The sequence below is a fragment of the Ostrinia nubilalis genome, chromosome 4, assembly GCF_963855985.1.
Source record: "Ostrinia nubilalis chromosome 4, ilOstNubi1.1, whole genome shotgun sequence".
In the NCBI taxonomy this organism is placed as follows: domain Eukaryota; kingdom Metazoa; phylum Arthropoda; class Insecta; order Lepidoptera; family Crambidae; genus Ostrinia; species Ostrinia nubilalis.
The window spans coordinates 11,734,839-11,761,833 of NC_087091.1; the positions used below are offsets into that span (position 1 = coordinate 11,734,839).

At 34.2% G+C, this 26,995-nt stretch overlaps 1 protein-coding gene across 1 annotated transcript; it reads right to left on the reverse strand.

Moving 5' to 3' along the window:
• Positions 1–146: 146 nt before the first annotated feature.
• LOC135071109 (very long chain fatty acid elongase AAEL008004) lies at positions 147–26,249 on the reverse strand. The gene is made up of 9 exons (XM_063964879.1): positions 26,120–26,249; positions 11,980–12,125; positions 11,509–11,616; positions 11,344–11,424; positions 9,656–9,712; positions 8,409–8,514; positions 4,707–4,843; positions 1,944–2,099; positions 147–1,630 (listed from the first exon to the last, which is right to left on the reverse strand). The coding sequence occupies exons 2-9, from the start codon at positions 12,118–12,120 to the stop codon at positions 1,484–1,486; spliced, it is 933 nt and encodes a 310-aa protein (XP_063820949.1). The 5' UTR covers positions 12,121–12,125; positions 26,120–26,249; the 3' UTR covers positions 147–1,483.
• Between the last annotated feature and the right edge of the window lie 746 nt (positions 26,250–26,995).

Sequence of the window (26,995 nt, forward strand, 5' to 3'; positions counted from 1 at the left end):
ATTAAGGTGAAAAATCAACAATTGAGCATGGTCTGAACTAATTTTCCAATAAAATGCTTGTGTTTTGTATAAAAAGGGGACACAAGGGGTATAATTGAGTTTTTAACAACTAGGATAGCGAAATTAGAATAATGAAAACACACATCTAAATGGTATTTTTTATTAGACAAATATCACAATTTGTTACGGACATTTTACCAATGAATGTGCCATAAATTTTATGCATATATTTACAATTATACAGAAGTAGGTCCATAATTCCTACTGTAGATTTTAGATTAATTTTACTGGCCCGTCTATAACCTTATCAATAAGTAAACTAAGTAAATATAGAGTGTTCGTCAATACTAGAGATATGTATTGTTTTCAGATAAAACTTTAGATAAACACGCAAATTTTATTAGGTCACCATAGCCATAGCTGGATCAAAACGTTATTGAATCTATGTCGACTTTAAAAATCTGCCTATCTAATGTTTATACAAACACAAGAATCTAACGGATTTTGACTCTCTAATCAAACGGACTGTCATTTGGCGTAATAATATACTTATTTTGTATAAATACAATATTTAGTAGTTTACAAAATGGTTATGTGATTTTAAACTTCTATTTAATAGAAACATAAGCAAATGTTTAGTAAAAATCATGTAATATCAGCAATTCATATTAAAAATCACATTTTAGTATCTTCTACTTAATATTTTATGACGGGCATAATATCGCCAAAATGAAAACAAACCTAAATGTTCATTGTCATAAATTTCTAATACAAAAACTTTATACTAATTTAATATCTACTTAAGTAACAAAAATATAAAAATACGACAACATGGAAGCTCTGATCGTCCATAGCCGTCGAAATAAATAATACCATACAAGTCGTATTCGATAACTTACTGGATTATCAATTTTAATAAATTACCAATACTAACCTATCCAAATAACTACACTATAGCAATAACTTAAATTAATTGAGCGTTATTTCGTCGAAAACAAACTGTGGTAACCTGCTTAATCAAAAGGTTCTATCGCATTAGATATCCTAAAATATCATTGAGATGGATTATAATAACGTTTCGTAAAAGTCCAGTTTGTTTTCTTACAAGGGAGGGACAAACATTTGAGGTTTCTTTGTACTCTTGATTTGTAGTAAAATAGAATTTATAATCAAATAAAACTATTCTCCTCCACAGCTTATACCGCGAATGTCGACGTATGCACCTATGAAGTGTAGGTACTATCACCAAGACTCGAAAGCTCACACTTACATAGTTTTCGGAGAAATAGGGACTTACTCACGGATCACTTTTAGTGTATTATTTTGACTATAATAGAACTCATAAGTTTCTCTAAAAATTATTTTCCAACTCCATCAGTCACCATCTTTAGAGCCACGTTCATCGGATTCGAATATTGTTCCCAGCACTCAGGGTCACCAGTCAAGTCTATGATATGCTAAGTTCACTAATCCAGAGGTCGGGTCACTGCGACGCGACCGCTCCGGCCATCCTTTGCCGGACGTCACTGAGCGCTGAACCATTGGCAAAACCATTCAATAATGGCAGCTTCATCTCTTTTGGTTCTGATTTCGATGATTCGATCTCCACCTTGACCTTGGCTTTGGCATTCTGCAAAAAAGAAAGAAAAGGTTAATTACTTTAAGTTGCAGAATCACACATGTTTTGATGACTCCGCAAAAACAAGCCTACCTAAACTCAATCTATTTGGATAATCACGATGATCTAGCCTGCGATTTTGCGACTGCGACCTCCAAATTGAGATATTTTAATATAAAAAAATGACTTTTCAAATAACAATGATGATCAAAATTTACGACATGCAAAGATTGTTAATACTAAAAAGTCAAGGTTAACTATAAATATCCCATCCACTGTATCTATGATCGGATTATAAGAAGCATTTGTTCGAAAAATAACTTACGTTGGACTTCTTCTTGTAGGCCTGCTTGTAGAAGTCGGAGAAGAGATAGTAGAATAGAACTGCGTGCATTCCGATCCACCAGACGAAGGCGCGCGGGTAGTCGCAGTCGATGAACAATAACTGGAAGGCGTGGATGAACACCATCACGAATTGGACCTGTAACGATAGCACACATTAATATAAGTTCTAGATAACCCATAGAGGCTTTGAGGAGGCTTTTAGTCCACAGTGGACATCTTAATTGAAACGAAGAAGAAGCTGCAGACGTCGCGTCCTGCATTAAAAGTATTTCCATCCATAAGTAGATACATACTTAAACTATATTCTAAACGTTGTAGTGGAATTGCCCAAAGAGGATAGAAATAGAAATAATTTATTTACTTATTGATTGCTAAATTGATTGCCGTAGATTAACAACACATTTTCCCGAAAACATCTTAAGTTCGGGAAAAATCGAAAGTCCATCTTTTTATGAGATCATTCCACTACGACGTTTAGATCCGGCTTAAAAATGAAATATTCAAATATTGGCGCATAGTTTTGCACTTCTATATACCTAAGCAAACTGTGGGTGTTACGAATTCCTTTTAGCTTTATGTTCCTAATGTAACATTTCTTTACATAAAATGACCGTAAAAACCGGCAGACAGTAAATATTACTTAACTACAATTTTGATTGTTGGTTATACTATTTTGGTGTTTCAATATTTGCTACACGGAATTACTGCTAGATAAATACCCCAGTAGGTAAAGTTTATCAGGCAAAGAGCTAGTAATGTCACGGATTAATATTAATCCATTGTAATGTACTATTTTATTAACAGTACAATAAACATTTTAAGCGACATCACTAACACTAACTAATGGCGCATGTTTTGCACATTACATGTAAGTGCACGATTATTTACATGTCACCGTAAACAAGCTTGTTAATTATGTATGTATGGAGAGTCAACAGGCCGAGAAAGGGAAACACACGTAAAGAATGCGACCACTGCCAATGAAAATGAACGCAAGGACGAAAATAATACAGTTTATGTTCATTTACGTACTGACAAAGTGACATTAATTGATAATAATGAACAATATAGAGACCACTGTAATGAGCTGTAGAGTTTCCGATCGACTTCCACTTATTTTGCTTACAATATAATAGACAATTTAGTATAAGGATAATACTCAATACTCAATCGTTTATTGCATAACCACATTAACCAACCACATATTTTATTTCTTGAAATAGATATAAAAAAGTGTTTTTCTACATTTCATACATTTACAAGTGAGTCAGGCGCGTTCGTAATGTTATTTAATTATTAAATAACGTGAAAAACGCCTTGATGAAAATTATTTTAGACTTTTCATGGTTGTAATTGACGAGAGCCTACACACGTTTGCTGCCTGACCTCTGATTAACAAAGGTCTATTCGTCGCTGTCAAAACTCAATAATAATAATTCACCACCAAAAGTTCAAGTGCAAAAAATGCGTACTTACATAGCGGATACGCAAGAGATGTTTTTATTCGAGACTAGCGGCCGCCCGCGACTTCGTACGCGTGGATCCCGTTTTACCCCCTTCATCTATCTTACGCGGTTTAGATTTTTTCATACAAATGTTTTTTCCCGCTAACTCCCGTTCCCATGGGAATTTTGCAATATCCTGTTGTAACTAAGCTTTAAGTTTACTAAGGTACCTGCATGCCAAATTTCAAGCGTCTAACTTAAGCGGTTTAGATTTTTCATACAAATGGATTTTCCCGCTAATTCCCGTTCCCGTGGGAATTCCTAAGTATCCTATAACCTGCCCAGGAGTATGAAGAATAATCGTACCAAGTTTCGTTAAAATCTAGTAGTTTTTGTTTCTATAAGGAACATACAGACAGACAGACAGACAGACAGACAAAAATTTTACTGATTGCATTTTTGGCATCAGTATCGATCACTAATCACACCCTGATAGTTATTTTGAAAATATATTTCATGTACAGAATTGACCTCTCTACAGATTTATTATAAGTATAGGTAATCTAATCTCAAGATGCTTCTAATGTAGTAACAAAAAGCTTACCTACGCAAGTGAACTTTTTGTACACATTTTTAGCAACCTTTCACAAACTGTGATGTTAATGTACCCCATAGTACAAGCTTTGCTTAATTTGTGACAAGAGGCGCAGTGTAAAATGACCAAGAATATTTATTATTATTAATGACCTCAGGATTTTAGATACAACGAGACGTAGGCAGTTGTATGTTCTGTATATCTTTATATTGGGCATGTCCATTACTCGGAAAAACTTGAAAGCTTGCCAAACATTAATAATAACACTAAAACCATGGCCCTGATAGGATCACTCGTATATTGACAGTGGATCACTCTGTGCAATATGAAACATTCGTTATTCGGTTTATTTATAACAACGAACGAGGGTCGATTTGCTGCGCTACTTAGTAGCGACTCTACACAAGCTAAGACTAGGCGCAGACCATCGATTTTTAGTTGGCCGATAATTGTGCCCGATTTTAAATCGTATGAAGAATCGGCCAAATCAAATCGGTGTAATGTGCGCACTTCCATACATGCCAATACTGATCAACTGCCCGACTAAACTATCGGCCGACGAAGAATCGATGGTCTGCGCCTAGTCTAAGGTATTCCTTGAAGCGTAACTATATTAATTTTAAAATCTTTATATTAGTAAACATAAGTGTACTTCGAGGAATACCTCAGGAAAGGAAAAATTAAGAACATGAAAGGTCCTTACCATCTGCAGGGCGGTGAGGTATTTCTTCCACCACAGATACTTCTGCACCTGAGGACCGAGGGCCGCCAAGAGGTAGTACGAGTACATGACGATGTGCACGAATGTGTTCAGCATCCCGAAGAAAGTCGAGTGACCGCCTGAAAAGATAATATTACTTTAGTAGGTTCATATTTCTGCAATCTTGTAGGATAATTTTCTCATACGTTTTTATTTTTATATCTTTAGAAACATCTTCAAATAGTTGTTACCTCCAACCTACTTAAATGAAATGAACAGTGTTTTAATTCTACGGTAGGCAGGTACTTTTACAATAAGTTATGCTAATGATAAAACAAAATTTATTGTGTTACAATATTGCACACACGAGCAATCTTTATGCATTGTATTATTATGGAAAATAATGATTACAGACATAATAGTATTGGAATCTTATTAACTTTTAACCTTTTGATGCCTTTGCCTATCGTTTTTGTTCGGTATTTTAGTTTTATTTCATTCGAATAACAATGGTATTTTTTATCTCTGACTTATTAAGATATTTAAAAGGCATTAAGATACAATTTGCATTTAAAGTAATTCATCACCAGCCAATAAGGACGGAGTATAATAGTAAGAAAAATGTTGCGAAAACGGGAATATTATTCAAACTATTTGCACGCGTACGAAGTCACAGGCACAGCTAGTTATAGATAAAATGACGTAAGTTCTTACTTTTCAAGTAAGTAGGATTAGAAATGTAAACATTTTGAGAAGTAGGTGTGGTGTTTCGTACTTATTCGCTAGTCGGCGCTTATTTGTTTTCACGGCGAAGTAAGTGTTTGCAGTAGTTATTATGTACAGCAAGTATTCTTAGTAATACTCAATTGGATACTGTAGAAGAATTTTAATAGTTATCTAGTTATCTAATATCATAAAAGCAAAACATAAGAAAAATATGAATATTTTGAAGTCTGTATGTAGGTAAATCCTTGATGATGACTACAATTCCCTTGATACTGTTCTTGATACTTAATATTTTTTATGTATAGCTGCACCCAATGAACATTTTATTCGTTTAATAATCATTAAGTATAAAATCTTCCTTTATAGTAATTGCTGCTGAAAACCCTGGTACCATTGGTGCAGTCTTTCAACCTCAAGAACAGTTTAAAACCCCTGGTACATTAGTTTAGAACAATTACATGCTTAGATTTATTTTTTAGTAGGTACCTTCACATACTGAATCGCTTTTCTTCATTCAGACTTATAAAAAGCCCTAATGAACAGTGTTTTGCGTCTCAACTCCAAGAGTTCTAACAAATATTATTAAATATATTTATTTACTGATTTGTCGCAATTCATTAAAAATCTAACACGCAATATAAAATGTTTTTATGCTATGCATTAGAATGTACTCTGGTTTACCTTGGCATTAAAGAATAGTTACAATAATATAGTTATTATTTTTATTTTGATAATATTCTTCAAATCATTTCGCCTGACTCATACATTACCGAACTGATTATAGGTAACTAAAACAGAACTTTATAGCATGTAGAGCTTTCTCGTTACATTTGCGAATGTGAAAATTAAGATGCATTGCATTTGGAATGTATACTGAAAAAATATCAGGAAACCTACAACTAACTAATCCATGCACAAACTTCATTATTATAAACTTAGCAACAAAAATGCAACTAAGTAATTTGTTGAGGATAAAAATACCTACATAATAACAAAAAACGTGTTTATTTACCATATCTTAGTAAGTTACTACGCGGTGAGGTCATTGAGTAATATCAAAAGGGAAGCGAGTCTAGTTTTTAGTTCCGCAAACTATAAGTAATCCTTTTAATCGACGCATCTTGAAGTTCCATTGTAATCTGTTTGTATCTTCAGGAAAAATCAAGTTTTTAATAATACTGAAAGTGATACCACTATCTGTTACAAATTGTTTATTCAGATTAATTCTTCTATTAACTAACGAACAGCCAAAAGTCTGCCTAGATGACTATTTTAAATGCAAGGCTATATTTATGTTGCAAACAACTTAAAAAAGGGAGCTTGCCAAAATTGGCAAAACTACAGAATTAGTTCTGTAGTAGATAATCTACAGGCTGTTAGGTAAATGGGTATATGAGCCGACACTAGCCCATGTTAACATGGGCATATAAATGGTATGGTGAAGTCAGAAAATTGATATCTTCGTTTTAATTATTTTAATTTTCATACAAATCGGATTTTATAAAATTTATTTTGTATGAAAAGTTAAAAAATTAAAATGATGATATCAAACTGACTTCACCATACCATTTATATGCCCATGTTAACATGGGCTAGTGTCGGCTCAGCGTCTTTCCGTTCTATACATGGCCAGAACGCACCCATAGGAAACTGCTCGTGTATATTTTGGAGTGTCTCTTTGTAAGTCGGTCACTACAAACTATACACGAATTTTGCGTACTGATCGTGTATAGTTTGTATCGTGGATGGATTCCGTCTTCGCTCCAAACTATACTACACCACTTACAGTTGACTAGAGTGTGTTTAGTTTATTTGATTTAATAAAATATGGAATTATATTTAAAATTATTACATTTATTAGATATTATGCTCGTGCTTTGTCCTCGAGATTAGAAATAAGAACTACCTATTATGTTGATCACGTACGGTGATGCCATTTTTAAATTCATTAATTATTACATAAAATATTATTATTTTACTGAATCTACATATTATTATAATAAATCTAGATTTATAACACTAATGTAAGTGGTTTCTGAAATTAAATTGATTAGGTAGATTTCAAATTAAATACCAATTATTTATTAGTGAGAGTGAATGAAGAAAGTTAAACGTGCATTATTAACTAAAATTGTCGACCGTTCGGTGTAGTGGTTCGAAACTGATAACTGTTCCGGAGGTAGCGGGTTCGATTCCCGCACAGTACAAACATTAATTTGTGTGCATGAACATATTTTGATATTTGTTTGTATTGGACTGGGTGTCTTCTATGTATAATAAGTATGTATTTACAAAAAAAGTATTTAAGTATGTTTATATCCGTTATCTAGTACCCATATGTACTATGGGCTTTGCTTAGTTTGGGACTAGAAGCGCAGTGTAAAATGTCCAGGGATATTTATTTTTATTTATTTAATTGTAATTTTATCTCAAGAACAAAAATCATTTTGACATACATAATTCTTAATTTAAGAGTTATTCAGCCCCAAAACAAATATCTTTTCTATGGCAGAACATGAAACACCAAAAAGCTCTTTATCAAAACAATGGCACGTGTCGAAATTGATTCAATGTTTAAAGTAGACACGCAGTTATGAATTAATATGTAATAGAAAGAGAGGTAAGTCAAAATGACGAGCATGCAACTAAGTACTCGCGTATACATTGTAATCGCGAACTTATTACAATACATACATGATTAGTCCGTATGCGTACTGACGATGTATATTTTGGAGTAAGATAATTGACCTAAGTCACTACAAAGTATACGCGAGCAGTACGCAGCGTATGCGTACTGGTCGTGTATAGTTTGGAGGAGCTTAGTAAAAAAAGTCACATCCAAACTATACTCGATTAGTTTCACACCCTTGCGTTCTGGCTATGTATAGAATGGAAAGACGCGTCGGCTCATATACCCATTTACCTAACACCCTGTAAAGTGATATAATAGAAACAATTCAGAATCAAATTAATGCTTACCTGGAGTGAACTTGACTCCGAACCAGACCGACATGGGCATGATGCCGTGGTGGATCACATGCAGCTTCGACACGTGGTCGAACTTCTTACGCATCACGAAGAAGATCTGCAAACAAAAGACACGATTAATTAGAAACATAGAAACTGCACCATTTATAGCGTCGCTTGCGTTTAATTTGAAAGCCGCGTATTGATAAAAACATAGATTCATTCAATTTTTACTTGGAACGCGTTGCAATTTCTTGGTTAGTTAGCCTAACTAAAAAGAGAAAGATGATTTTACTTGAGAACTTAAGGACAAAATTTTTATACTCTCCAATGTAGAGTCAGAGTTTATTGACCTTTTTATTGTTTTTCTTGGCTATGTTATGTGCACTCCAAATTAGGAGGATTATCTTGGCAAATGAAGGGTGACCTTTGAACCTGTCATAGGCCTCTTAGCGGACCCCCCACGGATTAAACCATACAAAGTATGTTTGCCGAGACAAAGACAACAAACGCCATTAAGATAACATCCTAGCTGTCATTTGTTTATACCAGACTATGTTCATACTAGATTCCAAACGAACATCGTGCAAAAAAGTTTTACCGCCATAAATTACAAAGGACCCTTCTAGAAAATAGCCAGTTTGATCGCTTCGGTTCAAAATAGGCTCGTTCAAACCAAATCAAGGCTGACTTTAACTAAATATAGCGTTAGAAACTTCGAGTAGGCTCATTAACAAGCTCAAGATATTCTAAAATTTATCAAATATTTTTTTACGGCGTGTTATTAATAATAACACCTTACTTGTATGTTAATGATTTGTAATTAAGCGATCTAGTATTTGTACATGATAAACACAGATGATGTGCGAATGAAGGACTAAACAAAGATAAGCTAAAGCTCAGTATCATTAGGACTATGCTAATGTAATTCATGTGACCATGGAAGGCACGGAAATGAACATAGTCCAGCGACGCCTTGACAGTGAGAATGACCGACTGTTATGAGCGAAATAAACTCATTAATTATGGATTATTAATAAATAGGAAGTGCCGTAAACGCTAAATCTATTTATGGTGCGCACTTCTTTCCTGGTCAAAAGTAGAGCTTCTATTTTTTTATGAATTGTGTTTAGATGACTCTATGATATTCGAAAGATAAATATTGTAACAAGCTATACAGTTCGTTTGCTAATTCATTTTTATTTGCGATGGGTAAACTAACCCGCCGTTGTAATGGTTCATATTAAACATCAACTCACTGTGTCGAAGAACTCTGTGAACTTCGAGAAGTAATACCACCAACATCCGCTGGCCATCTGTAACAAAAAATTACAAAACAAAATTAAGCAAAGGATAAACTCACAAAAAATTATACATTATAGCATGACTTGTCAATTATGACCGCATGAAAAGTTGTAACAAAAATGTTTTTTATGTCGGCAAAAAAGCTTTAGACTGGAATAACTTTACTTCTAGAGCCGTATGTACCTTTTAATTTCATTTATTTATACCGAATCCTTACCACGTACGACCTCAAGTAGAGCAAAAGTTGATGAAACCTTTTTTGGCAACTAATTAATTTTCTTGCGATAAAGAATCTTTGTTGTTTTTAAAGTAGATGCACTTCAGATTAGTGCAATAAACAAGATTTTTTGCCACAAGGAATCTGGTAATTTACCTTTAAATATCCGGCACGATGACAACTATAAAATATAGTGTTATGACTGCAAATCGATGCTTAAATTATAGTTTAAAGTTGTATTATGACCAATTTGTTTACAAAAACCGCATGTCCTTTGTTTTTGCCCTGCATAATTTCCGTAAAAGTGTAACAAGGCAAAAAATAACTTGTTATGAAGTACCTATATCTCCGAAGGCAAACAACCCAGTTTAAGGCTTCTTAGTCTAAAGTTATGCGCATTAGACTCTAGAAAGATCCATCCGGACTCTTTGCTCGAATAAAAAGAATATTACTTCGAGATGCTTGTTGACTTTACTTAGGAACACTAGAAATTACAAGAACAAAATATAAAGGTAGCCATTTTTCGTCTACCATCTTTATTCGTGATGTCACTTTAATTAAATTAATTGACAAATATATTTTTGCAAAGTCACGGTTTTTAAGCTTCGATATCCTATTGACAAGGAAACTTTCGATAAAGAATTTATTTTTGCAAAGTCACGGTTTTAAAGCCATGTATTCCATTAGGCAACATTTGTTGATAAACTGCTTATGACTAGTGTGAAACAAGTTTACTATAAACACAGGTTTCTGAAACTTGGTCGTCCACACTTGCTCTCCACTCATAGCGGGGAGCACGGCAACATGTAGGTATCATAAACAATGTTTCATCCCCTATGTTTATGGACTGTTTACAAACTGTTTACAGAGATGATGAAACATTATGAAACATTGTTTATGAACAGTTTATAAACGGTGTTTCTATCAGTGGCTTTAAGCTTCGATATCCTATTGACAAGGACACTTTCGATAAAGAATTTATTGAGTACGTTACAAGCCGCAAACCGCAATGACATCGTTATTTAATCACCCGATTACTTTAAGGCTATGTTAGGGATTTCTAGATTCAGCCAATCATGTCTTAATAGAAGTTACTGGAAAATCGTAACTACGAAATTCAAAATCTACGCTTTGAAATTTTTTTAAGCTTTGAAACGCGTATTAAGAAAAGATGACTTTGCAAGTTACAAAACGGAAGACGCTAGCCTGTTAAGAAATACATTGATCTCAATTATCGAAATATTGTTTACTTAGTAGGATTTATGTTGTACGCGTCATTAAAAAAATCGACTTGAGCTCTACATCAGGCAGTCAATTTTTTCAAGTGGAATATCATTTATATTTCTTGATTTTAAAATGTGTTTCATATCTTTATATGCCTTTTAAATTAATAATGTATGCGCAAATAACATAGCAAGTGCTTACCCTCATTGCGGTGGGAGACCTTGAGTAGTCCACAGGTTGACACCGAAAACTGTATGATGTGAACCAGCCATTTGCTACGCTCTATGAAAAAAAAAAGTTTATTAATAAATAAAATACTTTAAGTAAATTAATATAGTTATCGTCAAAATCAGTAGGTGCACTTACCTCGTAGAAAAGCCAGCAGCTAAATATCACTTGAAACAAATTGTACCATATGAGTGTATTCTTCAGCTCAAAAGGTTTCCTATTTTCCATTAGCTTTGGCCCCAGTACCTAAAAATAAATGTATTATGTAAACAACTGCGAATTAACTACAAAAATAGCAGTAGGCTCGCCTAAAAGTAACTTTATGACGCAGTAAGAATAAATATTACCCACGCATTTAAATAATAGCGATAGATGAGTGATCATTCATAGATATTTTCCGCTATCAACTGGTATCAAAATATTTTTTAATTATATGGATATTTTAAAAGCAATCTCATTTTCCTACGTAAACAATGTAATTGTAGGAAGTTTACCGATGGAAAATATTATACATATAAGACAGTTAGAGTATTGAACTGGGCTATTATTGAAATGAGTTCTCGTTGACGTAAGTACAATTAAATGATTATGAGACTGATCGTTACTCACTTTGACCGTGAACACGTATGTGAGGCAGATCGCCAGGGTGGGGAACGGGGAGGACATCAGCAGCCAATCCTTCACCCTGGGGTCACTCTTGTTGTCCATCAGGTCATGGTAGCCTGCCACTAGCCTATTTAGCACCTCCATTTTCACTGCAACAAAGATACACAGTTATTGGTTAATTCTGATTACTTAATATAATTTTATATTCAATACCTATGTTGATATCAATGGCTATAATAATACGAGTACATTAGATGAGACAGATTTACGTTGCACGCATAAGTGTGGTGCCAGTGTACCACTTATAGAATGAGAAGTAGTTTGGTGCATAACCGCTGCATATTGTTCAGCAACATACCGATGAATGTCAGGGTAGACCGGCCATACTGCGTCATTTCGTATTCCGGTATTTCAAACTCTGTTCTCAATCATCTAGGTAGTTTTAATTTATAAATATTGTTATCTGAGATGATCTTAACGAAAATAAACATGTCTTGAAAGTTTCGTTCTCCCTTGTCATCACCCTTGTACATTTCTCACCTTTACGCTACCTTGGTTTGTTTAACAACATTCGCTCCATATACACGTATATTTCACGTTACGACTGCGCTGTGATTAATTGACGACGTATAATTAATTTTCATCACTTCAAAAAAGCTTTACATGCGCTTTTGGTGTCGCGATAATATCACTGCGAGTTAATGACTATAACAGATTATTTAATAAACGGGTCTCTTGGTTATCGTAATATGCCTATGAGGTTTCTAACAAAGACTGGATGAATGATATAATGTTTGGATTGTAATAGATTATCATAGATTTCCCATCTGAGTTGCTGTTCACACACCTTCCATCAAGGCTAATTGTTTATACGTGGTATATTTTAAATAATTGTGTATTGTACTGATAAAAAATCAAAACAATCCATTTATATTAATTTATACTTTGGTTACAATTCTTCCGATCTGTTTCAATGCAGATTCGAGAAGCAGCAAAGGTATTCGCAATTTTTTGTTTGAGAAAAAATTTACCAAGTTGTCCTTTATGATGGTCAAGGCCTCGTTTTACATCACAGAACTGGATCGCTAAGCAGGTATTATTTCTAAAAGAAAAAAAATACAAGCTGGGCAGAGTTGCGACTCGTTCCCTCCGCCCTGAGACTACACTGCGCTGGCTTGTATGTAAGGGATCAATGAACCCAAAGCTACATAAATCAATCTTCTTTGACTTCAGCATTGAGCCATGAAATCTAAAGAGTTTAACTACTAAAAGTTGATATTGTTTAAAATATTCAAATACAATAAAATTATCGAAGAACCGTAAAATTTAAAGCCCACCCACAAAATTCCGGCTCTAAAATTTCCGTTTAAAATAAATAGTAAACACACCTATTAATCTTATTCAAATGTAAGTTAAAAATAGCACCATAACTATTAGCTTTTAAAACTCCAGGCTTATTTTGAGAACATTTATTTATAAATGGAAAAAACCGTTTCAATGACGCATACGGCATTCATTATTCCAGACCGGTTCGTTCCTCGGGTTATTTTAATCGGTATGTGGATTAATCGAGAAAAGATTTGAATAAAAAAAAAGGTCGCAAAAAGCCTCCATCCGAAAGATGTTTAGGCAAATGTTTTATAATGAACTTATTGTAAATAAAAAACGGGGAATTTACAACCGGATATTTGTGGTGTTGTGATGACTTGATAAAAAAACTATCAATCATAAATGTTTATTTACATACATCTACACTAACATAAGCGCTTAGATTTGCGAGAAAGTTATGGAAGGTGGTGGATGAATTTTGATGAAACCTATGCGGATGAAATCTTTAAGAAAACTAGGTACAAATATTACAGTGTGAGCAATTACTAAATTGAACCAAAGTTCACCAACAGCGATTCTGATTTCACAGGGCACGTTTTATCAAATGTGCATAGCTCTTGTTTCTTTTTCAATGGTCTATTCAAAACATTAGTATCGTGTCATTCATGTGGGCGCTAACATTTTAAAATATTTCAAAAACGATAGATACATTTTGGAGAATGTTCTCTCTCTCAAATAGGACTTGGTATTTCAAACGAGTTTAAGTTATTATGCGAGAGCATAGTTTAATGAAATAATAAAAGGCCTCTTACGATTTTTTCTTTAACATAGATTTCGGTAAACTGCAAACCCATAAGGCTGACTAACATTGACACCAACGTTTGGTGTGGCCCCTCAGTTCTCTTTCTATGATCTGAGTGTGGCCCTAACATTTTCAGTTAGTGCTTTCATTGCAAAGTGAAATAATGAAATCACTAAGATAGTACATCCACTGTTTCAGTCGATTTTTATGCGAAATTAACGATGATTTTACCTTCTACGAACTACAAAAATAATAATAATATGTCTATTGACACAGTAGAAACCCCGTTCTCTGTATTTGAAAATTTAAATTGCAAATGTTGATAACGGATCGAGCTTAGAGCGAAAATGCAATGTCATTGTCTCCATTGCTCATGTTTCGATTAGATGTATGTGTATTACGTGATAATAATTTCATTTCGATTACATTCATTTATATCTATAGGTCTAGCGCTTAATTGAGTCAGTGCCTAAGGTATGGGGGGGGAGGGGTAAGGGAGGGTTTTTTGTGACATTCAAACGTCAGCGAGACTTCAGATCTCCTTCAGATTTGTAATGCGGTCACGTCACAATGTCAATGTTACCCCTTCTGTGCCGCTCCCATACCACAGACACTGATTCATTTATGTGCTATATCTATATACGAGTACATTCATCTAAAATCTTTCATAAACTTGCTTTTCACATGGCCGTTCATTCATTCGATTAAAATTGAGTCACTTGTTATTTAATTACATGAAGGCAATGCATTGCTCCAATTATTAACATTCACCTTGTGAAATGCTTCCGGTGCAAAAATACTATTTTTATGCATATTGTTAACGACCGTGAAGTAGTGTAATTAAAATTATCCAAAATATAAAAAACAAAACATTACTGTAAAGCAGCAAGTAGGTATTGTATTTAAAATGGATGTTCTTACATAATATAGCTTCAGATGAAGGCATAAAATATGTAAGAAATATGTAAGTGTTTAAATTCTTTTGTTTTAATTTTTTAGACTAGGCAAGCACGTCTTTTTAATTACATCAAGTGCATCGAAAAACTAGCTCGACTTGCTTTGTTTTTTGTCTTCCAGTGCCATCACAAACTAGTATGAAATCATTACTGGATAATGATGGAAATTGATCGTATTCATTGACTGATACTGCGCATGCCAGCGCGCAGGTTATTGCGCACTGACAACAAAAGCGGCGCAAGAGTGGCATACACACGACGTCGTTGACATATTAGGTTCGTTTACACGAGCCGACGCAATGACAATACAAACCAAAGTCTTGTTTGATCAGGATGACCAAGTTGCCTTGTCACTAAACAAATAATTTTTTTTTATGAGAATATCGATGGATGTGCCAAGAAATTGGACTTTGCTCTTAAAAATCCAAAAGCATGATCAAAAGCTAATGTCATCGAATTATTATATTTATTGGTTTAAATGTCAAGTCCAATGTCCAATGTTACCTGTTACATAATAATGTGTGTACGTTATAATTTATGACGACGCCGTGTGTAGGCAGATTTTTTGTACCGGTAGTAAAAATAAACAATATTAACATGACAGGTCATGCAAATTTTAAACGTTTTTTTATGATGGGAGCATATTGTATAAAAAAAACTTTTAATAATTATTTTAAAACCAAGATTTTGATCACATCCGCATGATCTTACTTATGCCATAAAGATTCTGGTCATGACCTGATCATTTGGACACATTTAACTCTAACTATCTCTATCACACCCACATCCCAGCTGTATTGACTCGTACTTGTTACAATATCTTGTGTAACAAAGTGAATGAGACACAGCAGATTTTGAACTCGTTTCCTTACTACAGTCGTAGTCGAGTCGTAATCGCGTCGTGGCATGTAGGAAGACATAGCGTTGGGCGGCCGTTCGTGAGCATTCGTCCCTGCCACCCTACCCTTAATCGTATCTCCGACCTTGACATCATCATCAACTATCACTGCAAGAATTTGCGTAATTTCCACGACTGACAAAGAACTTGAATTTCCGCTACTCGCTGACTAAGATCAGTGACGATATTTTTAATTGCTGTGTATTACAAAAGAACAACAATCATCGAGGATGGAAATGAATACTAAATCACAATTAGTTTCATAACCTACATAAGGATTTTCAGTAGATGAATGATGATAAAATGACATCGAAAAAGTCGATATTGTGATTCTAAGGTATACATTGTACCTATTCGTATATGCCCTTGGAAAATACTGAAAAGCTCCGCGGAAACGAAAAACATGTTGATATCAAGATTATAAACTTGCTCCATTCTTGTTTTTACATCCTTATTCTATTTCGGCGTAAGTACATAATTTTGTACCTATAGTAAAGAGGTTCTTAACCCCACTCCGGGAAATATATGCGCTTAATGTTAACAATATGATGTATGATGCAGTGACGCTACATAACGTAAAAGAAGCTGTATTTTGTATGATGCAAGAATATTATGTAGGTAATGGGCAGATGATGTTTATTGGAAATGCAGTATAGGACAAGATGCTACCGCTTTAAGATCCGTGAATGCTCCTATTTTTATTATGTAAAAGTAAATGTATACAAATATTTGACATTAATTTAATACTTGAGAAGGAAATTTCGCTTTGCTAGTCCTTTTCAATACATATGAAGAGCTCATCTAACGAAACGAAATTAGAACTACTTACACAGTATATTATGTAGGCGTGAAAAACAAGCGGTAGGGGAGGTGAGCCCAAAGCGGGTATACCGCCCAAAGCGGGTAGCCTTCGTTATTCACGTATACAAGCCGATTGTGCACATGTGTGCGTTTCGTGGCAACGCCCGCACTCGTTTCGACACGAATCAGTTAGGCCGAAACATCGGCGACGCGCGGCGGAGCTCCGAGACGCGAATGTTTTTATTTGCCTGTTTCACAAAAAAATATCAAGATATGTGAATATGAATTACTTCATTCTGTTTAAAGTTGTGTTGAATCTGTTACTTGTGTATTATTCTTCATTAAAATAGCGTAGAATTCTTATTGTTTGAGCAACATTTCTGATAAAGATTTTGAGATTATTTTACAAAACGTGAAAAAGTATCTTTTGGGCAAAGCGGGTATGGGTAAAACGGGTAACCGCTTCTTATTCTTATTCTAATTATATATGGATACAAAAATGGTAGTTTCATAGGTAATTTTTGTTGTTTTGGCTGAACAAGAATCTGAATTGATAGAAGCCTTGTTTCACATGGATAATCTTTTTTTGTTGTTGTTTTTGGTCTGACAAAATCGGATTTTTATCTCACGTATATCAATATGCAGAGAGCAATAGAATTCCGCACCCTTTCAAAAATCAAACTGCTGGAGAAGATTGGTGTAAAGCCTTTGAAAAGAGATATCCCCAACTAACATTAAGAAAGCCAAAGACAACGTCAGTAATTCGCCTTGCCCAGTCTCGACCCGTTTTGCCCCAGGGGCCATACCCGCTTTGGGCACCCCCTGCGGGCAAACCGGGTAAAATGACCGACTGATTAGTTCTTAAATTTTTGAAGTGATTTGTTACAAGAGAAGCGATTTTTAGTTTTTATTACAAAGTTTAATACATACTTGTACGAATTATTAAAAATATATAACTTTCCAACAGCAGTAACGTCTTTTTTATTGACATAAACCTTAAGTTACCCGCTTTGGGCCCATCTCCCCTAGATCACAAAGACGGGAAAATGCGCTGTTAATATGACATGTCGTTAAACACATACTAAGGTCGATTACGTGTTTGTATATAACCGTAAACGCCTAGTTCAAGGGATGCGCTCGGAATACAAATTGCCTGATTTCAGCCATCCTCATTCTCTGAATTAATAAAAATGTGTGTTGTTCGGTACTGAGAAATAATAAAACATTGAAATGTTTAAACTTGCCAGGATATACAAACCATCACAGAGGTTTGGACTTAATGATACTATTGCGATAATTTTACCTTGACCATAGTAGTGTGCTATTTTTAAAGTAGAGCTATAATAATTTCCGGAAAAATATGTACCTAATGTATGTAAATAACATAACGGTCAGTCTTTCCGTCCAAAATATCTAGTTATTTATGCTCTACAAATGAAGCAAATACCTGACACTCGTAACTCACAGCAAATGGCGATAAAATAATTATTATGACATTTATTATTATATGATAATTACGTTGCTAAGTTTGTTGTATTAGTTGAAGTAGCAAATGAATACAGTCAAGACCGCGAAGGATATCTGCATCGAGCTGTTCAACTTAATAGAGACTAACTAAAGTAACAAATCATCACTCGACTCAAGTGCACTGGTCTCATAGAAATGTTGTAGGCAATGGTGTACAAAAATGTTTATACTCATATTTTATATGCGATATAACTAAGTTATGTTAGGTATCTCTTTTTCACGTTTTTTAAGCTTTGGGTAACATGCTGTTTTATGGGGACGACCAGAATCTAGTTTCTTTATAATATTAACAGAGTCATAGTACTTACAACAATTATTTTTCCCTCTAAGAGGTTAAGGCAGAGAAGTTGAGACTAAGTAAGGCCAAGTGATGTTTATGGTTTAACTTGAGACACGCAATGGTCAATATTAATTGTTATGTTAGCCGGAGCTCAGTTGAATATTTAATAAATAACATTTTTCCACACAACCAATTATTTGCATCTCGTATAAAACGTTATATGGCATAACTTAATACATCGTAATAATAAAAATAACAATAAAATAATTATTTTTCCTTGAAAACTGATACGTGTAACAAAAGTACCTACAAAATCCATGGCAATTAAGTACGTGATCGCTTAAGTTCAATTTCAATAAATAAGATTCCTATACGAAACTTAAATCGTGCAACAACATATGTAATAATTACTTAAACTTAATACAAATCATTAATAATTCGGTCATTCTCACGATCAGGTGTTCTCAGCCTAATTACCATATCATTTTTGAAATTTGGCTTAATTGACTTAAATGCATTTAAATATAAAACACACGAAAAGTACGAATTTAACAATCGTAAAGGCGTCAAATTATTCAAAGCGGTTTTCGTGTAAATGAGATCCAAAAATTTTATGGTCACGGTAATTAGATAAGGCTAATACTTAATCTAACGGTAATTAGAAAAGATATGTAAAATAGCAAAGAAACAACATCTTGCATTGATAAATTTGTATACAAATATATAGCGTCATAACAAAGCTGTAGAGTGTAGGTACACTTAATAAACCCTTTGCAAAAAGAAAAACACTAAATTTATATTATTTATTGTATCAAGTTATTTTCAGTATACTGCAAGAATCGAGGCTATAACAGGAACACTTAGTTTCAGCAAGAAGGGGCTACGTGTCACATTTCAAATGAGAGCATTTAGCTGAATCAGAATCTTAATCATAATTTATTTGATATAAATGTGGTACAAACGATTTAACGTACAGAATGGATCAATCTCACGAATTAGACATTTCGGATATGCATATATCGAAAAAGTAATTAATGATACAAGTAATTTTTCCTATTTTAATCTATCTGCCATCAGCCATTAGCCATTATCAGATTAAATTGAATTTGTAATAATGATAGTTCCAGCTCTGCATATCCCATGATTTGTTACCTCGATTCTTTTACAACAAGTTTTCAGATTGATGCTATTCGCTTTCTCCTGAGCCTGAATGCAGAATTCTCAGAATTTAGAAGGGATGCAGCAAATAGATTTCATGACTGTCTAGTCTTTGTTTGGTGGCACGTTTGGTATCACTTCAGTGGACTTTGTAAACCAAGGTGCACAGCTCAAGATTTTTAATACTTTATTTTGAAAACGTTAAAGTATTTCTACATTTTGAGGCTAAGTCGATGCCATATGTGTAGGTACATGGGTCTTAGGATGCCTTTGTTTATAGTTTGTTCTCCAAGCTTCTTCTGCCCAGTATCCATTGCATATCACGAAGTTTTTTCTATGCATAACAAATCAGTTAGGATGCAGTCTAGGATGGTACAAAGTGCCTATACACTCTTGTCTTGAAAAGTCCCATTGTGTGTTGATTTGTTCCCTTTTGTTCTTAATGTGATCACGCCAGGTAAGTGTTAATGTTGGACAATCTCATCTTCTTAGGGCAAAGGTAATATTATTATGGATAGATTTTAATGGTATTATATTAGAATTAATTAATGATTTAACATGTAAATATCAATTATATTAATAGTAAAAATAAGTGTCTGGTACGAGACATGTTTCACGCAGGGGTGACATCTCCTGGCCATCAAGAAGCCCCGATTTCACTCCAGCTAACTTCTTTTTGTGGGGTTACCTTAGGGGTTAAAATATACTCTAAAATCCAACAACCATGCAGCAACTGAAGCTGAACATTCGTCATGAAATCGAATCTATTTCGAGGTTACTCTAACGAAAGCTTTTCAAAATTTTGATGTCAGATTGGAAGAAAAGTCCGTAAAGTTGTTATGGGAAAGTCTAGGTATATTTCATATTTTATCATCATACTTATTCAATCGTGAGTGCAATTTGTAGGTAATAATTTCATACAACGGTGATTATAAATATATGGTAATTAGTACATGGAAATTATAAAACGACAGTTTTTCTTCAAAATTTCCAAAATCTGCAGCGTATGCAAATACTGTCTTACTACAACGTATGAAGGCCAAAGTACTGATTCTATTTAAATTAACAACGTGGATCTATCTTCAAAAATCAAATATAAAAATAAGGGCATGGTAAATAGAAAAATCGAAAACCAAAGATATGGTAATTATACTCTTACGCAATTCATCGACGGTACGCCAACGCAATAGACGTCTACTTACTAACAGGTCTTAGAACTAACTAAGGGCTCGCGCCGCGCGCGTAAATGATGTGTCAAATATTATTATTTAGGCTTGTGTGTCCAAAAACAGAAAACGTCACGGGAATTAGGACTTTCGCTCGGACAAGCAGTTTTTTAATTCTAATTATTTACAGAATGGTTCTATTGAATAGATATTTTGCTATGCATAAGACAATCTTTTGTACTCTTTAAAATGTTGAATGGAGTGAACCAAATCTATACGACATAAAAATTACAGCCAACTTTTAACATTAAGTCGGTGTGCGGACGCGTAACGGTAATTAGAGAACAGAGGTTCATGAAATTATTTAAATCACAAATACTTAAAATAGAGGCCTATGATTTAATGCACAACTGGATAGGGTTGTTAAGTAACATATAAAAATACTTGCATGTGTCTAATTTGTCATTTTTAACGATTTAACAGCCCGGACACGCAAAAACTAGCTCATCTGAGAATGGCCGAATTATCAATGTCACGATCAAAAAGGCAGTCAATCTATTTTCCTAATTTTGCAAAATATTCTTCTAAGAAAATTTAGAATAAGACACGGACACATAGGAAGACAAGAAAAAAAGGTACACAAATTCCCAAAAACAATATCAAATTAAAAACATGGGAACATACAACTAAGGTGGTCTCATTGCTACATTACAGAAAGAACTAGAAGTTCTTTAGATTCTAATTGTGTAGCGTTTCCCAATCACTGCCAATGACTTTCATAGATAGAACTATTAAGCAAGAGGACATCCGCATACAAATCCAAAGTCCTTTTTCCAGTTTACACACCACGCCGTGCATGTACATAACACTATAAGCATGTTATTGCGTTCCAATCGCAATAAACTGAAGGACATGCTGTGTTTCTTTACAAATTTTACCTTTTGTACTACTCTTGAAGTTATAATATTGTTAGTTTATTTTATAAAATAAAACATTGACACATCAAATAGGAGTTAACAGCTGAACATTTAATTGCTTATTGCATCCTGGTATACAAAAAACTGCATTTAAAAATAAGGTATATTCATTTCTTAATGTGATGTTTTAGTATCGTAAAAACAATTTATTATGCACCTTAATTTATAAGCAAAAAATTCACTAAATAATTTCCTTGTAAAATGGCATAAATTAATCTGACTGTCGTCATAGTTTTCACCAAAATAAGATATCATCAATTCAAGTTGTACCGGCTTCCTTGTGCAGACAGTGGAACGACATCAACATTTTGGATGTTCAATCCACTTTGTGAGGTATTTAAATGGGTAATACCCATCAGACAAAGGTCAAACATATCCGATGATTAGCTACCTGCATTAATAGCGATTTATTCACATCTGGTAAAAAGTTCCTTTCCAACCAAAATAAGATCTCCGGAATTTTCGTTCCGCCATGCCGAGCGGAGGCAGATTATTGCAACACTGCGAATAACCGCGGCGAGCTTGCAACACCCAGCTCCCGACTCGGGCGCATTCCGGCAACAGAGCAAGGTCGAAACCTGATAATAGTATCGGAATACACGCATCCGGAAAACATCCGTAATCTTACGAAACACCCCACGAGGTGCGACTTAATTGGAAGCATCAACATAGGTTTTTTATTCTACGTTGGATCAGGTCGGACTCCCAAGGCTAACCAAAATCCGGAAACTTGAAAAATTGTTTGAGCGACTCATCACTAACAAAAATAGCCGCTTGCAAAATATCATATTATTATTATGCACTATCAAAACCCCTGCAGACTCAGACATGATAGAGGTATAGGGACGGAAACTGTCGCTAACTAGGTAACTACTTTATTTTTGAATTCATTATTTAATAAATAATCACAATCACTAAAGCAATAAAATCGAGTTACAAAAACTGAAAAACTCACACAGTACTGAGGTGATCGACATAATTTGTGCGGCATAGAGAAAACTATAAATAATGTAAATGTCATCGAAATTGTAAACGCCGTTTTCAAGAATGAAATAGGAAACTAAATTAGCCTACAGTGGTCGCGACACTGCATGCGCAGATGATAGTTTTGTGATTAGGTACAAACTGATGCATTTCTGCTTTAATATTCTAAGATAACAAAAGAGCTTTTTTTGCGAAACTACATATAATCAGTACCTACTGATTTACGCCGTAGAATAAATTTTATCTGTTGCCAGTTTTCAAATGCATAGAAAATGTTTGAATTTATCCTTCGTTCGTAATCACTGAGTGAAAAGCCTTGAAAAATAAACTAATTAATAAAATAAGGACTGTCCAGTGTACATAACAATACATTCATTAGAATTGCTACGAGGTGTGTCAACTGGCTTATTTATGAAACATTTATTCATTTAGAAAAAAATATCTTCAGATGGGTTACAGATATGGACATTTCATTGCACAATACATGACTGGTTTAAAGCACAGCTAATGTCAATGTCAGGGTCTCAACCGATCAGCGTATGCGCATAACGGCCCTGCCAAAACCGACCGCGCCTATACCATGTCGAAGTTACGAGTTTGATATGGCGTATTTGGCTCTTTGATGCTAATAAACATATATTGTAGTTACATTTTAGTGTTGGTGTAGTTGTATATGAAGGTTATTGAGATGTCAGCTAATGTAAATAGAAATAGGTACTGATTAAGGCTTACTTAACTCGAGTCCACGACCTTTCAACTGAAAAAGTTTTGAATCGGCAGTTTAGTTTCGACAAACAATTAATTTTGAGTATCATACGTCTGTCAAAGTATGAAATTGTTATTTGTAAAATATAATTGCCACCATATAAATGCAATATTACGTGCTCGTTAAGTGACATTACATTAATTGTTATTGATGGCTGTTTCACACAAACGCGTTCCGGTCAAGTTGTGATCGAGTTCAATGTCGGGGAGACCGCCTTATGACCTATGAAGAGCTTAGTAAATAACTCGTTACAACTTGTATGACTTTGAAAGCCAAGTCTAATTTTCAATTGTAAATTGTTATGAAACTTAATCATTGCCTATTATCAATCGTAAGAATGAAAAATTACGTATTTTTTTCCAAACATTCAATGAATCGCAACAAAGCAGTAATACTTATCAGTACGCCATATTTCGAAAAGATGTAAGGTCAAGCATTTTTGTAGCACTAAACCAGTTGGGCGTAGGCAAAACCTTCCTAATATTAGGAAGCGGAAGCGAAACATACCCACTTGCGGATATTTAAAACGCAAAATAAAACCAAAATGGCACCTATCCATTGAAATCCGACCATTCCCACGATCAAATTAATTGATGAAGCAACAAAACAGACTATATTCGATGCGTCACTTCTCCTGTAATTACATTAACTTGATCAACCTTCACGAAAAACCATTTTCTCAAGTTTTCCTATTATAAGTAACCACTAACGCAATTTTCCATCACTACTTATTCATTAAATCGATGACAAATCATAGATCATAATTACGACAAGGTACGAAAATATTTTTACATTGTATTTTGATAGTGACTGAGACTGAAAGCCTTGATTATTAAAATGTTTACCGTTTGAAATTATTTTAGACGGATCTTCTAATAAAATAAAGCTATTATCAAATCATCTCATTTCTATAATGTGCAGCAAGTGAATTAGTCTTAATTGATTCAAATTATTCACACACAAAATTAAATAGACCTCTCTTGCTTTTGTTGATGGAAACAATTTACCATTTATCCTTATAAATATAAAAAACAAGTTTATCTTTTCCAGAATCTTCACATTTCGTTTGTCATCCTCATATGCAGTAGGTATGTAGGTATCTTTGGAATGTTTTGAAAAATGTACCTATATTCAATTTAGCTGAACTTTATGTAGGTACAGTAAATGAAAGGAAAAATATATGAATGTTGAGTGACATTATCACAATCAGTTTCCGCTGTGAATGGTGTAATTTTTATCCTTTGCGTGCATTAATAAATGCTGCCAATGCCAGCGTGCTATGCGAGCAAAATAAACGAAACCTGTTACAGAGTCAACGATCTAACTAAGGGACAACCCCGGATATTTTTACTGCATCTTACTGACAGAAAATTACAGTGTATGCTTGCGCTTATTGCGAGAAAAACCCAAAGTTAAGCATTGTTATATTGCTGGCAAAACCCGCTGATATTCAAAACAAGTTTAATAACGGATCAAATCTGGGCTGCTCACCTTTTATTTAAAAGAGTTAGACAAAAAAATAATTTCTAAGCTCAAAATTATCTCACTAACACTCAACGAACTCAACGTCTCGCACCATCTATATTTAAAACAAACTGAGATCTGATTCTAAACAATGAAGCTCTTAATCTTGTTATGGGGTTCTATAGCGTGATTCACTTCATAGGCAAGCTATTTATAAATGAGAGTACTTATAATTTACGACATCGCCATTTAAGATTGTATCGTAAGGAAGATGTGCAGGCTAGCTTGATAATATATAATCGAGTTAGAAGTGATAGTAACGTCGAAACAATGAGGGACACGCAGAGACAGATGGTAATCTGGTGCAGGGACAATTGACCCTGTCAGCCCTAGGTGTTGCAGAAGGGACTTTCACATACAATTCGACAAGGTGATTTCTAGGCATGGGACATAACGACATGATAAATTACGGTCACTGTAGATATTTTTCCCTTTCAGTCGCGTCTTAGCCTTTCCTCTTGTACTAGGTACTCCATTGTTTACGGTGTTTTTGCACTTCGCAACTCGCATTTACAACTTAGTACATTGAAGTGGAGTCCTTCATTATAATTCTAGACTTCTTTAGGTCATTATCAAATTGTGATTGTAAGGTAAGGCTAAGAATTAAACTTAATAATTACGAAATAGATTGCTTTCAGCCGTGCAGTGAGTGTCGAACGTTACATTACGTCCGTTTATAATTAATAATTTTGTTTACCTTTGTCTGTTATACATAAGTAGTAAAAATCTGAGTAATGAATAAAATAATGAGTTTTGTAATGCTAATAAGCATTTTACATAGTATTAAGTAGAAATTGAAAGATTATGCATTTTTAAATTAAAACACCTGAAGTGATTGTAAAATAATAACTTACTGATAAATAAATATTACGTATTGTAGGTACCTACTCTATTTTCAGTGTCAATGTTGTTTTAATTAATTAGCGTTTTCCTTTTGTTTTAAAATAAAAATCCTGAAATACAATTTAAACTCACCTTCCTAATCAATTCCGGCACTTGTAATCACTTAGGCACTGGAGCAATATTTTTGTAGTAATGTCCGCAAGTCTAGAAATAAGTTGTGGAACTGAGAGGCGCGTGGGCAATGCGCAGGTCACTCGTAATGTGCGCGCGCGCCTCCGCCCGCCGTATATATCGCAGCGCGCTTTGACGTCACGCACGGCAAGATAAGGGCTGCGAACCTTTGAAAAATACATAACCAATCTTCAATCTGACCATCTCAAATATCTCTCGATATACAAAACTGCGTCATGCCTTAATTACACAAAAAGAACACAAAATGCGCGCTCTCAGTTGGAGTCTTCGTTCAAAGTTAATATTTTTATCTCTCTGTCGACTGAAAAGTGTTGGTTTCAGGATTTTCAGGTCACTTCACAAATTTTTCAATGTAGCAGTACTATAGTTTTACTTTTGTGACTTTGCTGAATGTTTTTCAATTAAATGTTTATGAATTAAATATCGCGTGCAAAAATTGGCAAAAATGCTAGTGTGACTTTTTGATGTCAAACAGCGGAAGAAGGAGACAGGAGTTTTGTTCCGCAACTTTATACCAAAAAGTTTGATAATTTAAAGAACATCTTCATAGCCTTCATTATGGTTCTTGCTTAGACTTCTGCTGAAGAACTTTAGAATCGTATCATCGAGTTAAAGTTTAAAAAATACCTAAAACATTATACTATCGAGAACACATCAGGCTAGATCAGACTAGGTATAATGTACCTACATTTTATTGCAAAAAAACTCACTTAACACATCTTTTTCAGATGCTCCAGTGTTTAGCTTTATTGGCTAGGTACCTACCAACGTATCGTCTCTACCTACATAATGGTTTTTTTATTTATTAAAAGTCGG

Excerpts from the sequence above, each read along its gene's own strand:
- LOC135071109 (XM_063964879.1), bottom strand. The coding sequence starts at position 12,120 with ATGGAGGTGCTAAATAGGCTAGTGGCAGGCTACCATGACCTGATGGAC. Across the intron at positions 11,425-11,508 it reads GCTGCTGGCTTTTCTACGAG|AGCGTAGCAAATGGCTGGTT; the intron begins GTAAGTGCACCT and ends TTTTTTTCATAG. Across the intron at positions 2,100-4,706 it reads ACCTCACCGCCCTGCAGATG|GTCCAATTCGTGATGGTGTT; the intron begins GTAAGGACCTTT and ends CTATCGTTACAG.